The sequence below is a fragment of the Podarcis vaucheri genome (assembly GCF_965113315.1).
Source record: "Podarcis vaucheri genome assembly, chromosome: 1".
In the NCBI taxonomy this organism is placed as follows: domain Eukaryota; kingdom Metazoa; phylum Chordata; class Lepidosauria; order Squamata; family Lacertidae; genus Podarcis; species Podarcis vaucheri.
Genome location: NC_138759.1, coordinates 52,175,097 through 52,191,391, shown reverse-complemented (window position 1 = coordinate 52,191,391; position 16,295 = coordinate 52,175,097). Strand labels below are relative to the sequence as shown.

The window sequence follows — 16,295 nt, the reverse complement described above, 5'->3', positions numbered from 1 at the left end:
GGCCCATTCTTAACCTGAGGTACCACTTTAGCTAATGGGGCCTCCTGCTGCCGCCGCCTGTTCTCATCCTGAAGCAAAGTTCTTAACCCGAGGTACTATATCTGGGTTAGCGGAGTCTGTAACCTGAAGCACCTGTAACCCGAGGTACCACTGTACTAGGCAATGGGTTAATTTTTGAATGGCTCTTCAGGAATTCTGAAGAAATACAAGAAGGTTCACACAAGGCTGTTGATAACACGACAATGGGGTTTTGTCTGGGAGAGGCCCAGCCTTCCAGGAGCAGCCTCCAGCAACAAAGGAACGCAGCACAGTTCCCGTTGCTCAGCCCAGCATAATCAAATGTGTAATCTTAATTTCCTCTGAGGTAGCCAGTGTGGTGTAATGGTTGGAAGCGTTGGACTAGGAACTGGGAGACTAGGGTTCACCCTAAAGCTCACACTGGGTGACCTTGGGCAGGCCACTGTCTCTCAGCCAGATGTACCTCATGAGGTTGTGAGAATAAAATTGTGGGGGGGGGGGGGGAGAACCACATATGCCACCTTGAGCTCCTTGGTGGAAAGGCGGGATTTGCAGGTTATATAAATATAACTTTAACATCGTATCATATACAATAACGGTCTGGTTGGAGAGTAATTCCCAGCCTTCTCCCTCTGTGCCAATACTTTATGAGCATTTTTTGTTTCGATCTCACCCACTGACTTGGAAGCAGTGACCAACCAGCCCTATCTGCTACACTAAATTCCCACCGCCAGCAGTCTTCCTGCAAAGGTTCCGAAATGCAGAAATCTTAGCCCACTGCCTTCAACAAAAGTCCACGCAAGCCCTTCTCTAGCAATCTCTGTGGGATTTGGCTACTAACCACATTGTTCGTCGCTGTTGTCTCCGCAGTCATTGTCACCGTCACAGTGCCACAGGCTGCGTATGCAGTATCCGTTCTGGCATGAAAACTCATCCTCCTTGCACTCCCGTGGAGCTGTAAAGGACACAGGAAGCACAAACGGCGAGCAAAGTCAGAAACACACACAGGTTCGCTTAGCCGGGAAAGTGTTTTGTGTGCTGCCCAGCATCCTTGAGAACTGTGTCCTCTTTCAATTTATGGGGCACTTCCTTATTACAGGAGCTCAGCATCAAGCAAACAGCAGCATGAGGACACCATCCCCAAGGGCTTGAGGCAGCACATCCCACCTACCAGAGGAGGCCACTCAATGCCCAGCCTGGCTGGCTGGGACTGCAAACTACACCACACTAATTACAATTGCTGCTAATAACAACAACAGTGGTTTTCAGTGACCTGTCTTACTCCTGCAAAGAGCCAGCTATGCTTGAGATACGCCAGCTATGCTCTTTGTGCTCTCGGAAAACGATTCTGAACAGGAGACCTGCAGAAGCAGATTGCCAGGTGGGGGTGGAGCCACAACGCCAGCTTCCCAGGCAGGTCCGTCACGACTCTGGAGCCACTATGCTAGCTTCCTACCAGGTAGGGTGGAACAGCAGTAGTGGCTCTGCCCTGTTTCTGAGGCCGGGTGATGAGTGAACTTACGGCAGTCTTGCTCATCAGAGTCATCTTCGCAGTCATTGTCTCCATCGCAGACCCATGAGCGACGGATACACTTGCCGTTGTCGCAGTGAAAGTCCAAGGGGGAGCAAGTGGGCAGCACTAGAATGGAAGGAGGAGAAGAGAGGGAACTGATTAAGCGGACCCAAAAGGTTTCACCAATACATGGGTTTGTTTTTTTTCTTTTGTGCAAAGAGAACTAGGAACAATAAAAGAAAAATTACACATGACCAACTTACTAAAACAAAGTTAGTAACAGTAATGAACCCAGGATACTTCTGTCTGGGCAGGGCTCTCTTTATCCAAGCTTTTTTTCCTTTCATTATTTTTTTTCTTTTTCAAAATAATAAAAACGGTTACAAGGAAAACTGGGTGTAAGTCTAGTTATGTAATACAATCTCCACCAAAAATAAAACATTACATTGATTATGTAATGTCATTTCAAGCATATTCTTAAGGCATTAGTGGTTAATATCGCTCTCCACAGACAAATTTGAGTAGTTGGTGGGAGAGAATTGTTATGTTCATCCCTTGCATATGAAAAGAAGGAAGACCAGGATTCTTTTTTTGGTCGATATTTTTTAGTTCATTTTTTATAATGTATATAAAACAGAGAGAACAGATATAACAACTGGTGAAAATGAAAAGATGAAAAACAAAACTATAAAACAGGCATGTAGAACGAGTACAAGGTTTCAACAAGGGTATCTCTTTTTGCTGCACACTTTCTGCTGCCCTTCTTAGCCTGGTTAGTCGCTCTGAGATGGCCGCATCCCAAATGCTGCTGAACCATACCTCGAGGGGTAGCTCAGCCTGAGATTTCCAAAAGCACACTATCACCAAAAGTGAAAGCTGCATGACATAAAAGCAATGTAGAACAGGAATCGCTATGCCAAGAGCTGTAGCTTAGTTGGTAGAACATCTGCTTTGCATGCAGAATGTCCCACGATGGATCCCTGAGTAGGGCATCTCTGGGTGGGGCTGGGAAGAGGACCCAGCCTGAAATCCTGGAGAGCCACTGTCACTCAGTGTAGACAGGCTAATGGTCTGGGCTCAGTATAAGGAAGCTTCCTACTTTCCTGGCAAAAAGGGGAAACCTATTTCTCTCCCCTCCTCCTTTTAACTAAGCAAGAGAATGCATGCGGATGCCAGACGACAAATGAGCCACAAGGGCACACTTGTTGCTCTATTAGTTGTTCATTTGGAGAGGCCCCAACTACATCCCAAGACGCGCGCAGTGAGAATGCGTCCACAATTCTCAGCGGTTATTCAGTACTGGCAGCCTCATATCCCCAAGCAAGCAAGAAGAATAATCCCTTAGAAAGGTGAAGCTGCCATCCGTAAAAGGCCGGAATTCAAAAGGACAGCATAAATCAATCACAGCCCTGCCTCCCCCCTCAGGGTTGAAAGAAACTCTCAGCCTTTGGGAGGGCTGCGCTTTCAAGGGCTGCCAACTATGACTGGAAGGGAGTAGCACCGGGACTTTGCTCCTGACAGGTGTGTTCTCCAAAGGAACAATGTTACTTCCAACTATTTTTTAAAAAAGAAAGGAAGAATAGAACAGAGCAAAGAGAAGATGAAGATTGTGAAACCCTTTCATCCCTGCCTGGTCTGCTGATACTATCTCCCAGCTGTCATCACCTGGGCTTCTTCCCTTCTACCAACACAAGAGAATAGCAGGGGAATGAATGCAGCAGTAACACACACAAGGAGCAGGAGGAAAGAGAAGTCCCCTCGCAGTCTAGGAACTGGATGATCAGTGTTGCTTGCTTCAAGCTCCGCATCAACTGGAATTGCCTGCCACTGTCCAGTGCAAACAACAGTTAACCCACACAGTACAGATTATTCTTTTCCATTTCCCCATTTACCTGACTTTATCTAAGGCAACGGCTGCAAGTTTAACATGGGAAAGCAAAGTCCATGTTCCCAGCCTTGTCAGCCTTGAAGACTCGTAGCTCAAATAAATGAAAGGAAGGAAAAACTGTTCCTAGCCAAGAGAGAAAGGGATGCAAAAGTTACCACAACATATAACCAGACTGTTATTGGAAGATGAACTTCAAAATTACAGTGGTGCCCCGCAAGACGTATGCCTCGCAAGACGGAAAACTCGCTAGACGAAAGGGTTTTCCGTTTTTTGAGCTGCTTCGCAAGACGAATTTCCCTTTGGACTTGCTTCGGAAGACGAAAAACAAAAACGTCTTGCAAGTTTGTTTCCTTCTTCTTAACACCGTTAATACAGTTGCGACTTGACTTCGAGCAGCAACTCATAGAACGCGGTGTGGTAGCCTTTTTTGAGGTTTTTGAAGACTTTGGTGATTTTTGAAGCTTTCCCAAAACTTCTTTTAAACTTTTAAAACTTTTTGGGGGGGGGTTTGGATTTTGGGTTGGGGTGTTTGGAATTCAAGGACTTGGTGTTGGGGAGGGGTTTGCAAGAATCTGGAAGCTTGTGTGGTTTTTTTTCTGCATTTTTATGATTTTCTGTGACCATTGGGCCACTCTGCTGTTTTTTTTTTTTAAATCTGGATTTGAATTTCTGTGTGGTGGGTGGCTGGGGGAACAGTTGAGGAGGGATTTGCAAGAATCTGGAAGCTTGTGTGGTTTTTTTCTGCATTTTTATGATTTTCTGTGACCATTGGGCCACTCTGCTGTTTTTTTAAAAAAATTATGGATTTGAATTTCTGTGTGGTAGGCGGCTGGGGGAACAGTTAAGGAGGGGGTTCTTCAGCAAGAAGCAAAGAGTGGAAGAGGAACATTCTTCGAGTTGTCCCCCAGAGTCTTAGAAAATGTACTGTACACTTCGCTGATTTTTAAATGTTTTTCTGCCATGTTTAGAAACTTAATTTATTGTTCCTTCAATTTTTGAAATGCTCTTTACAGTATGTGTGACTTTAAAGAGCACTTAATAAACTCTTGTTGTACCAAATTTGGCTTTGTTTGGACTTTTTTTGACCATAGGAATGCATTAATTGAATTCCAATGCATTCCTATGGGATTTCATGCTTCGCAAGACGAAAAATTCGCTAGACGAAAAAACTTGCGGAACGAATTAATTTCGTCTTGCGAGGCACCACTGTAGTTGCGTGCTCCTCCAATGGGTGGCTTTAAAAGTCCTCTTTTCTAAAATGCTCCAGGTGAATAGGTGGAATGGGATTATGTTGGCTGGCCCCAAACTCACCTCTGAGCTCTGAAACAGAAGCTGAAAATAAGGTTTTTACAAGCCAGAGCTACAAAAGAAGAAGGAGAAATGCAGTGGTACATTCCCAATACTTCCTTACAAATTTGGCATCACGGCTTTGTCTGATGTCAAACAGCTCCATGTGGCAGGCCTTGTTTTCTCATAACCACCTCACAGGTCATATGGGGAGGTATGGTCGGTGTTATTAGTTTGTTTTTTAACATGATGGAACATTCAAACATGGACCCCCCATTTGCATTCTGAATTGGTATAATTCCAGAAGGCCCATTTTATGTGCTTTCTAAATCCACAGACCAGTCCTTCCTCAACAGCAATTAGGTACCATTCAAATGACTGCTTTCATGGGTTGGACCAGCAAACTATGCTCATGATGAAACAATTGAATGCTTCACAGATCCAAACAGCAATGTTTCACATATCACACAACTCCTAGAACAGTTTGCAAGGGCACACTTGGATTAAACCATCAAGCTTTGGTTTTTTCCCTTCAGATCTCTTAATGTGAGGTTGAGTACCCCCTTATTTTGCCTTGCATGAACAGCAGAAGAAATATTTGTTGTTTCATATATTTCAGGTTAAAACAAGAATGTAAACCTGCCAGTTGACAATCTAAGATCATGCACATTTAATTATTGGCTCAATTACAACACTCTGTAACCCCTTACTGGTTAAATGCAGTATGAAAAATAAAGTTTTGTGATTAGGGCACTTCCATACCAATTCTGCTCTTTCTATATCTAATGTAACTTAAGCTACTTTTCCATCCTGGCCAATGAAGAGTAAGGCATAATTAGAAAGCCTATTTATTCTGAACTATCTCTTCATTTCCTTAACTCCTGGAAATACTGTCTTCCTCTCCATAAAAAAGGGGGGAGGTGTTTTAAGACCTAGAAAGGCAGAGCACATTGATGTGATGGGAGAGGAGATAGCACTTTCTCTGCGCAGACCAAACTCTCCCAGGCCTCAGATGTAGCACAAACACACACAATCCCACCCCTCCCAACATATGCAGCCTTGAGCCCCAGCATGACTAATCACCAAAGGTCTGAGCAGTAGCCGCCTGGAAGGGAATTTGCATGCTGGCTCTCTGGGGGAGAATTCTTCTGGCTCCCACAGGGTTAGGCCATTAGCGCTGGTTCATAGCGGATACCATTATCCTATTGAACTGCTGCTACTCTCATGAGGCAACTGCTCAAAATGAAATTCCAAACCTACAGGGAGTAGTTCCTCCCAATGTAAAGCCCTCCTTAAATATGAAAAATGAGCTTCAAGTTAGGGGGAGAGGGAAAGCGACACAGGGAAACGGTTACACACAAAGAGGGGCCCTTGTTCCCTCTTCAGCATGTCTGCCAATCCAGCAAAGTCAGGCTGTGTGTTCATACTTGGCCATGGGTGGACCATCTTCAGACTTGCAAGATCTGTTTTGGATTTTTACTAGAACTTCAAGCTCCACCAACCAGAGCCAGGTGCAAAATAATAGCTCAGGGTGGATGGACACACAGTTATAATTAAGGAATGGGGTGCTGGTGCGAGCACATCCTCAGTCCAGGAGTTTGCTTCCTGTATCATAGAACATCAGATCCCAAGAAGAACGTAAGCTCCTAAGAAGAACATAAGCAAAGTGCTACGATATTAGAACTGCTGGATAAATTGCAGTAGATCAGGAAGAGTTTGACAACTAAATGCTTGAAAATGGCAACAACAGAAGGCTTTTTCTTTCAAAGTAGACTGTTAGAGGAGGGATAGTACCTCTGGCGGGGGAAACGTCATGCTCCTTCTGGGGTCTACCTCTGGTCCTCACCCTGCACTCAGCTCTCACCTATAACTCCACACCAGGAAACAATTCTGACTGGCCAGCTTAACCAGGTGAGGGTAGCTGATGGGTCTCAAACCCTTGGTGAGTTAAGGACTTCCCCTGTGTGTGAAGACAGGTTCTGGTGGATTGAGCAGCTGAGAAATAATATAGGGTCCAATGGTCAAGAAGGTGGTTTCTGTAGAGGGAAGGGAGGGACAGAAAGGGACCCATCTTGGGGAAGGAAAACTCGGGTCCTAAACCTCTGCTGCCTTGTGTGGTATCTTCAGGAGAAGAAGAGGCTAAGTAAGGAGTAAATCTTACACAAATATGGAGTGGAGCCTCCTTCTGGCAACTCCTGCAGGCAAGCTGGTGGCAAATGTATTCCTCCGATTTCCTTTAGACCGCCTCAATGAGGTCAAGTGTGGGGTGGGGGGTGTCTCGTTGTTTGGGGCAGCCCAGGACATCCAGAATCACTGCCCATTTTCTACCTTGAAAATGCAAACCGCTCCAACTCTTATGTCAGCCTAGGTCTTCAGTGAAATAATTACTCCCAGTTTTGAAGTGGAAATCACATTAACCTTTCCTTAGCCCTTTAGAAACCTCCCCAGCAAGTCTGGGAAAGTGATGCAATGGGTATGAAAGCAAAAGCCCTTCCTTCCTTCCTTCACTCCACCTATGTTAGAGGAGGTCCCAGAGTACACACAATTGAGGTGAAAAACCAAGGGAAGTGTCTGACTAAATAGTAATTATAAAATGATTGCATCCTTGCCAATAAAAATAAAAATAAACCAAACGCTAGAGTTCCATCCAGGAAACTGCAATTAACAGCGGTCAAAGGGTATCAGCAAAAGTCTAAAAAAAGGAGAATAGCTCTCTACTGTTTGGCATCAAGAGTCAGAAGCATTACAGAGGATGCGCTCATTGGAAAGAATCTGGCTCTCCAAAAACATGCGCATACCCCGGAGGCCAGAGTCGAGGCGGTCAACTTTGAGGAGCTGAAGGAGAAAGAGAGAAAATTACCTCCACTGTCAGAGTAAGTCAGTTTCTGAATACCAGTTGCTGGAAATCACAGGAGAGTAGAGCACTGTTGTACTCAGGTCCAGCTTATGGTCTTCCCACAGGGCTCTGGTTGGCCACTGTGATGCGCAACTGGCATCATCCAGCTAGCCCTTCTTAACGGTATCTATAACATAAGCTGACCACTTTTTCCAAAAGTCCACATATACCTTATATTTTGCATACATGAAGTAGCACTGTATGTAAAAGAAGACTTAAGTTATGAGGCTTTTCATCTAGTCAATCCAAGATTCAGGAGCCATTGGCTTCCTTCCAACCACAAAACCTTGCTTTAGAAACTAATGAAAAAGCCAATATTGCAGATTGGGATTAGCAGCCAATAAACAGATATCCTATATTCTTCATTATTTCCCATTTCATTCAACCATGCTGGAAATACCCACATACATCAATGGCCATCAACCAGCAAAATCCAAATAAAAAAGACCTTTCTCTTTTCCTCCTATCCCTCAGACAGCATTCACAAGAGCCTCTGTAAGGAGCTCCTGTATTTCCAAGGTGTTTGATTTTCTAAAACCCTTCTAAAAGCACATAATTATGCTTGATAACTTCTCAAGTGCCAAATTGCCCATTTTCACAATGGGGAAAAACTGTACTTAACTAGCATTAGTTTTCAGCCTAAAAAGCAGGCGGTTTCAAAGGCAATCAGTAATCCCATTAGTGACTATAAGTTCCATGAAGGATTCCTACATGAGGATGGGTGAAAAAGCAGAAAAGCAGCAAAAGCCTCTCCTCTCAAAACACTTCATTATCAAGGCTGACCTTTAGGCTGGCACAACTAAACCCTTTTGAACATACTAAATTCAGCCTAAATCTTCTTCTCACTCCCAACCAAAAATCTTTTAGAGCAGCTTCATTTGCATTATATTGCATCAAAGGGTTAATCTTTGCAGAGAGGTAAAAACATGTATACTATCATATATAGTGGATGGCATTCAACTCTTTTTTTTCTCAGAGTAAACTCATTGAAACAAATGACCATGACTAACTTGGGTCCAAGAATTCCAATAGGAATTCTAAGTAAAACTTAGCTGAATATCATTGCGTGGCATGTTTTATTTTGGTTCACCTACATGGATAATGGACACTTGCTGTTGCGTTGTGAACAACTTTAAGCATATTTATAATATGTTGTTGTTGTTGTTGTTGTTTTGTTGTTAAGTATTAAAGACACAATAAACCCTGTGCTCACTGCTTTTATGTTCCACTGCGGAAGAAAGGAATGATATAAATGTAATAACTAAACAAAAATAATGCATGTGATATCTCTCACCCACATAATTGGCTTTCATTTGTGACCCAAGAACTGTAAGACCACAGTTGACTGTGACTTGAGAAAGGGATCAGCCAGGCTTCCAGAAGATGGCAAAAATCAGCTCTTTGTGCTTCTCCTCTACTTTGCTTTGGGTCAAGCATCCAAGCAGCTGAGATGCCTGGTCTAAGCTGAATGCCCAGGTACTCATGAAGCGAAGGCAGCTCTGCACTTTTGCCTAGCTCCGTGGTTGTCATGGAACTCTCTGCGCTCTATGCCAGGTCCAAGGAGGAGGACCCTGGGGAGGGCCTCAGCGGGACCTGGGGGGGATTATGGGGCACCCTCCCCAAGTGATCAGAGAGAAAGACAGACCAGGGGCAAGTGGGAGCAACAGAGCCGATCAGGATGGAGGTGAACCCCTAGCACCTCTTTCCCCGTTGCCTGTCAAGGAGGGAGGAGTCACGCTGGTGGCTCTGGCGATGCAGTGGACGTCTGGCAGCACATGAGCATCAGCACAATGACACTGAAAGTTGAGAGCAGGTGGGAAAGACTGACTCAGTCCTTTAGTGCCATGTGCCAGGCAGGTGGGTGGGCAAGCTGCAGATGAGGGGTGTGCAACTCCCACACCTGTACTCCCTTAGGCGCAAGGCACACCTGGTAGTGGGAGGGATCCTTAAGGCAGTGTTTCCCAACCCGTGTTCCGTGGCACACTAGTGTGCCGCGAGACGTTGCCTGGTGTGCCGTGGGAGGGAGGCGGGCGAGTCGGGCGGCGAGAGGCGGGGCGGCGGCGGCATCTCCTGCTGGATGCAAATCCAAACATGGCGGGCGCCTCCCTCGCTCCTTTGTAGGCGGACCATCGAGAGAGAAAGAAAATGAGGCGAAAGAGCGAGAGAAGGTGCCTGCGCGGAAAGAGGAGCGAGCAGTGCGCCTGCGCACCGCGGCGCCTGAGTGCAGTGAAATTCTGTGAAGAGGGGAGGGGGGCTGGAAAAGAGAGAAAGGAAAGATTTTTCATTTTTTAAAAAAAAAAAAGGAAGAGGGGAAGAAGAGAAAAAGCGGCAGAAGCTGAGGGGGAAGTTTCCGTGAGGGAGAGAGAGAGAGAAACGCGGGGCTGGCGGGACCCCTCCTCTTCCGCCACGCGTCGCCCGCCACCGCCTCAGAATCTCCTCAGGAGCGGCGGCGGCTGCTCCCCCTCGCCCCTTCCTCCCCCCCAGCCCCCTCCCAACCCCCGGACGAGGGACGCGAGGCGGCGCCGCTGATAGGACGGGAAGGCCCCCGGCGGCAGGGTCGGCTCGAGCAAGGAGGGGCGAGCGCTAGCCGGCTGGCTCTAGCCCGGCAAGAGGAGGAGGAGGAGGAGGAGCACGCCGTCGCTTCCACAGCGGCCACCCCACACTCCCCTCCCCGGGCACCGGCGGGGAGAATGACGGAGCTCCAGTCCGCGCTGCTACTGCGGAGACAGCTGGCAGGTCGGTCCGTCGGGGCAAAACACACCACAGCGCAGGCAGAGGCAGGCAGGCCCGTCTCTCCCTGCCCCCCCTCGGACCTGGCCGGCCTGGGGTTTGCACCCCAAACATTCATGTCCACCCCAGCTACACAAGCCACAACTTGCTCTCAGTTCGATCTGTCAAATAACTCACCTATCATTCACATAAAGAACCTAGTCTATCCTCAAACGTCAGAATGTACCTCCTCTCTAGCTTCCCCCACTTCATCTAGGCACTTTCACCCCTTACTTAACCCACCCCAGCCTGCTTACTCTTCCTTCATTTGCTATAAAAACTAAATACAGAGAGAGACTGAGAGCTGTTGACGAAGAGCTACGTGTGTGTCTTTCTTCAATTCCAGCCAGAATATCAGCTTTGTGTTCAGCCAAACAAGCCCAGGTTGCGCACTGAATAAAGTATTTTATAATTTTTCATATTTCTGTTTACTTACTATTTCATAATAAAGTAATTATAAAATACTTTCTTTGTGTTTATTTGATTCCTATTAAAGAGAGTTACTTTATATATAGTCAATATAGGCACAGAGTTAATTTTTTAAACATTTTCTAATGGTGGTGTGCCTCGAGATTTTTTTTCATGAAACAAGTGTGCCTTTGCCCAAAAAAGGTTGGGAAACACTGCCTTAAGGCATGAGGAGGTCGAGCATCCTTGTTGTTGACACAAGTTCCCTGGGTGGATGTTTGGGAAAGGACCAAGAGCGATGGAAGGCAGCAGGGACCTGTTGGAAGAAGGTGATGGAGCAATGTCTGGGGGAGAGATGGAGCTGTGTCAGAGGGAAGAGCAGCAGACATCAAGAGGATGGAAAGAGAAGGGCTGCAAGCCACCAGGTCGGGCCAGGGGCTCTTGAACTCTGGATGGAGGACTACTATTTGAGGGACACACTCCCTGAAAACACCCCAACCCCACGGCACAACGGCGACACTGGGGACGAGCCAACTCCCCGAGATATGGGGTGCTCCTTGAAAGCCACATACCCAAGGACTGACTCTGAAGCAATGATATCAGATAACAAGGAGAACAAGGAGAATACTTCAGGGGATGAAGTATGTCAGGGAAAGACACAAAATCAGAGCAGCCGTTAACAAGAAAGACATGGGTGAGTGCATCCATAAGCTCATTCTGCAATTGACTAGCGACAAAAAGAAAAAAAGAAAAGCAATGCTTTGATTGTCATATGCTGTTCATTGCTCACTTCAACATGATTCTGCACTTCACATACGCTGCTGCTAATTCCCACCCCCCTTGTTTTTAAGAAGGCTGTTGTTGTTGTTTCTGTAAGGGCACATTCTAATTCATTGCTCTCTGCCACACTTGATTTTAAAGACTCTTGCTGGCTCCCCCTCCTTGAAAATGATGGTGGCACTCTGCAGCTCCAGAGAGGCAAGGCAAGGGGCTCGTGCATTCATTTCTCTAAGTATGCAGCAATGGCGCTTCTAATTTCACTTAGTTTTAAACTATGGAACTCAGTCCCACGGGAGGCGGTGGAGGCCACCAATTCTGATAGCTTTAGAACAGTATTAGACAAATTCATGGAAGAGAGAGCTCTGCCACCACACTTGGAGGCAGCAATGTTTTTGAATACCAGTTGCTGGAAACCACAAGAGGTTTGCACTCAAATCCTGCTTGATGGTTTCTCAGAGGTATCTGGTTGGCCGCTGTGAGAGCAGGATGCTGGACTAGATGGCCCCCTGGTCTCATCCACCAAGCTCATTTTATATTCTTAATATAGCAGAAATGCAAGCCACAGAAAATGTAAGCATCTCTACCTCCTTTTTCTCTATGGCTTTTTCAGCCACATAGGCACATTTCAACAGGTACAAAAGAGCAGAAACCAAAAATATTTTCCCCCACAAATTAAGACTTGGTACCAACGTGCCTCCTCGTGTCTTCAGATAAGCCCATCCCAGTTAAATATTTAGAGGGCAAATGGATTTCATTTTTATTTTTTGGCCTAGGGAAAATGAGTACATCAAAAAAGACCAATTCAGTTGGAGGAAAAGAAAGAAGACAACTAAGGAAACTAAGGAGACACTGGTTTGGTAAAGATGAAAATCCTTCAAATGTAAAGTTTGCAGATGAAAAAGGAAGTGACACTGCTTACGGGCAAGACCATTTATATGAGAAACCAAGAACTGCAAAGGAGGTGCAAGGAGATTCAGAAAAATGCTTTGTATGCATTTTTTAAACCATCACCGTAGCCAAGTAACATGCAAGACTCATTTAAAAAAACCACAGCTAGGAGACTCTCACATCACAGACGTACTAGACACACAGCATGTGACACGCTGGGCAGTTACCAAAGGTGAAAATTGAGTTGCACTACCAAATATACAGCAATAATTTAAGGTTTGCACCTGATGCAGAGCACCATGATGATCCCTTGTCGAAATGTGCACTTCCTCCTCAGGCTTCATAACTATATCTGTTCAATCAACCCTTCACACATTCCCTTTGCACATGAGCGCATTCAGTTATTTCAGAAACAATACAAAATTATTTGCAGCACAGCTTAAGACCACACCATTAGAGTAAAGTTTATTTAAAACCACGTTTAAAAAGACACTATGAAGACACCAGAGCCTCTTGGGGGAGGCCATTCCATGACCACATGATTCTTTATGCTCCTCCTTGATCAGTCATGTCTTCTTCTGGGGAAGTTTGATGGCTCCTGTGGAATTCCTTAACAAAAGAAGTTCAGCAAGAGCCATCCCTCCTCATTTCTAGAAGTCTTCTTAAAATTGTATTATTCAGACAGGTGTTTCAAAACAGAGATTCTTTGCCAACCAGTTCTTACCGTGTGCTTGATGATGTTTTCATTGAAATGCGTACTGTTGTATTTGGTCTGTATAACCCCTTGCAATATTTTATAGGAAAAGGCTGTTTATAACTATTTAAATAAATAAATAAATACATCTTTCAGGTAACATTGTCCCAAGGAGTTTAGAAATGTAAAGAAATCCAGCATTGAAAATGGGGTCCAGAAATGTATGTGTGCATGTACAATGACTGCACACATGTAGACAGAAAGACAGATATATATACATAAATGTGTGTGCGTGCACACATGTAAGTATGGATTTTTTAAAAAAAGTAAAATGGCTAGATTCTACTTTTCAGGAATCGCTGCTCCTTATTTCATAATCTGAGGGTTGAGAATTATAAATGGGGGCTCTCTTTATTCAGATGAAGTGCATTTTTACTTTGAGATTTCATTACTATGTACTTCTGGATATTAAAAATACTAACAATTAGCATCCTTGTTTTGGCTCTGCAGTCATTGTGATGGCAGTTCTTATGCAAATAGGACAGTCTATCTGCAGAAGTGCAAATCTTGGAATTGTGGATGCACTGTAATTATGATTCAAGTCTATATCTCTCTGAGGGAGGTTCTGTCCTTTTTCTGCAATGCGAAAACTCAACTTTCAAGTCAACTGATGTACATGGAGAATCATTACTAGACATTTAAAATAGAAGAGTCGTTTGCTATTATGGATTTTGACAGGCATCTTTTGCAGTAGCTTATCTCATTGTTCAACTCCTATTTCAGCAAGGATGCTTGCTCCTCAGTAGAAATGAAATTATTCTTTTTAGAGAGGAGTACGCATAGTTTTGCAAAACAAAAACGAAAAATGAGAAGCTTTTCTGTACGTTTTTCATGGTTGTTGCACATTTCAATGTGGATGTTCTCAGTGCACATTCTCCCACATTCAAGGATAAGGTATGTTTTACCTGCTTCTTGTTTCAAACTTTTGGGGCTGAAAGGTACGTCTATGTGAATCACTTGTAAGGGTGGTGAAATTGTAAATTGTATATAAATCCGTTTTTATACGACTTTCCTTGTTTTGGGGGAATCCTGTGATTTTTGTCTGTTGTTTCTAATGCTCTTGAGGACCTTCTCCTTTGTTTTAGGACCACAAGGAAAAACTGAAGGTTGGAGACACCCCCACCCACACTGGCTGCAAACTCTATTTTGTTTTCTTTTTGTTGACAGCATGGGCCACAAAAGCTAATTAAGCAAGCAGCTAGCTCTCCTCACAGCCACAACCTTCCAAGAACGCCAACAAAGGAAATGTCTGGAAAAGGGACATGTTGCAACACGTCCCAAGTTAGCAACATGCCACTGACTCTGCTGGACTGGAAGAAACTCTTAGGGCAGATACTTGTCACAGGCCTTAGCCACGGTGGTGGCAAAAAGCGAACTGTGACTTTTCACAGCACCCAGGCACACACCAGTTTTCTTTCGCCTCAGTCCTTCCCCTCTCCCTCCCTTCCTCCCTCTTAAGAACGGACTGTTCGCTTACTGCAGCCGTCTTCATCACTGTGGTCCCCGCAGTCATTGTCACCGTCGCACTGCCACTGAGCAGGGATGCAAGTGCATTCGCCAAAAGCACTAACAGCACAGGTGAAGTGGTTTCGTCCACAAGCGCACTCTGCGCTGCTGCTGCTGTCTGCACCTGCAGGGAGAAAATAATCGACACGCTTTAGAGGTAAGAAAAAGCAAGGGACACCTAACATCACGTTAATGTGCATGAATGCAGTGCAAAATGACACTGGGAATATTCCTAAGAACCACACACACTCCCAGCATTCCACTGTGTGTTAAGATTCCCGAGATGCAACTGACTGGAAGCAACGACTGAAAAGCAATCATTCAGGGGGGAAATCTAAGGGTTGGTTCCACGGCCAAATATCTGGAGCAGCTTACAGCAATATCCTATTTACAACACCTCCATCTCCCCATCACCACCACATATATGCATGGATCCCATATTTGGGCAATTCCCAGAGTGCTTGGCAGATATATGAGGACTTAAATAAAGTAGGGAAGCCTGCAGGTTTTAATAGGCTTTCTAACTGTTTACTCTCATCCCTTGATTCCAGAAAGGGGATAAGCAGAACGATAGTCCACAAAACCACAGTGCACACATGCCATCATTTCTGCTTCATAAAAAAAGGCAGCCGCTCCTCAGCCAGCATTGTCATGTGCTGATTTCCATTTTTTCCTTCACCTTCTCACAGCTGAAATGCTCACAGACTTATAGTGATATTATAATGATACTGTACCTGAAACAGGAGATATGTTCAAGGTACGTGGTCATATCAAGAATAGAAACAAGGAAGCAGCTACAAACGGACTGAGTGAAGTCAAACTCTGTGCAAGTAAGTTCTGCCTCTAAAAATAGGACACGTGTGATAGCTCACTCATGTGTTTCAGAAACCCAGAACAGGATCCATGCCTCTGATTATGACCCTCTCAGCGTCTCATGTTCCATCCCTGGTCAACTAAGGAGATTCGGAAATGAGCAGGAAGTCAGGGCACCTGCCTATTAGGCAAGCAAAGCAGTGCTTAAGGGGATAAAATATACGCTTCTCGTAATCAAGTCAAAATGTTTCTGCTGCTGTTTGGGCTGATGCAGACTTTAAATCCGGTAACAGCTATGGTATCTCTTCTAAGTGCAAAGTATTTCTCTAGAATCTTTCATGTTGTCAGAGGGAAAAGCAATTTACCCAACGTTTGTCCAAAAATTGTATCACCTTTCTTAGAGACAAGGAAGAAGATATTTCACCCCTTACTCCGAAGAAGGGGGTCTGCTTCCCACAACCTTTCATTAATTCTCTACTGATGCTATCAATCAGCCATCATTACAGCAAGATAATATTGCTGGCTCTTCATTAACATGCCATTGCTCTACATTCTTTGGAGAAGTGCTTCATTTAGGAAGCTTAACAATTGAGGAAGGCTGTACTTTTACACACATGCTAGTTAGCAGGACTTTGATCTGAAGGGATATTCTTTCCATAAATGAACTTCAGAAGCAAATGGCTACTATTCCTTCGCTTGTCACTTGAAGCAGTGATTTTTAACCTCAAGTAGCAGTTTCCCACTGAAGAAAAGTACAGTTAATCCAGTCTTAATA

At 44.8% G+C, this 16,295-nt stretch overlaps 1 protein-coding gene across 3 annotated transcripts in view; it reads right to left on the bottom strand.

Moving 5' to 3' along the window:
- Nucleotides 1-16,295, bottom strand: part of LRP4 (LDL receptor related protein 4) — a 100,594-nt gene that overhangs the window by 40,032 nt on the left and 44,267 nt on the right. For all 3 annotated transcript variants that reach the window (XM_082223250.1, XM_082223251.1, XM_082223252.1), the window contains exons 2-4: nt 14,679-14,831; nt 1,541-1,657; nt 860-973 (exon numbers count right to left, since the gene is read on the bottom strand). In XM_082223250.1, the coding sequence (XP_082079376.1) occupies nt 860-973; nt 1,541-1,657; nt 14,679-14,831 (384 nt within the window). The remainder of the gene's footprint in view (nt 1-859; nt 974-1,540; nt 1,658-14,678; nt 14,832-16,295) is intronic.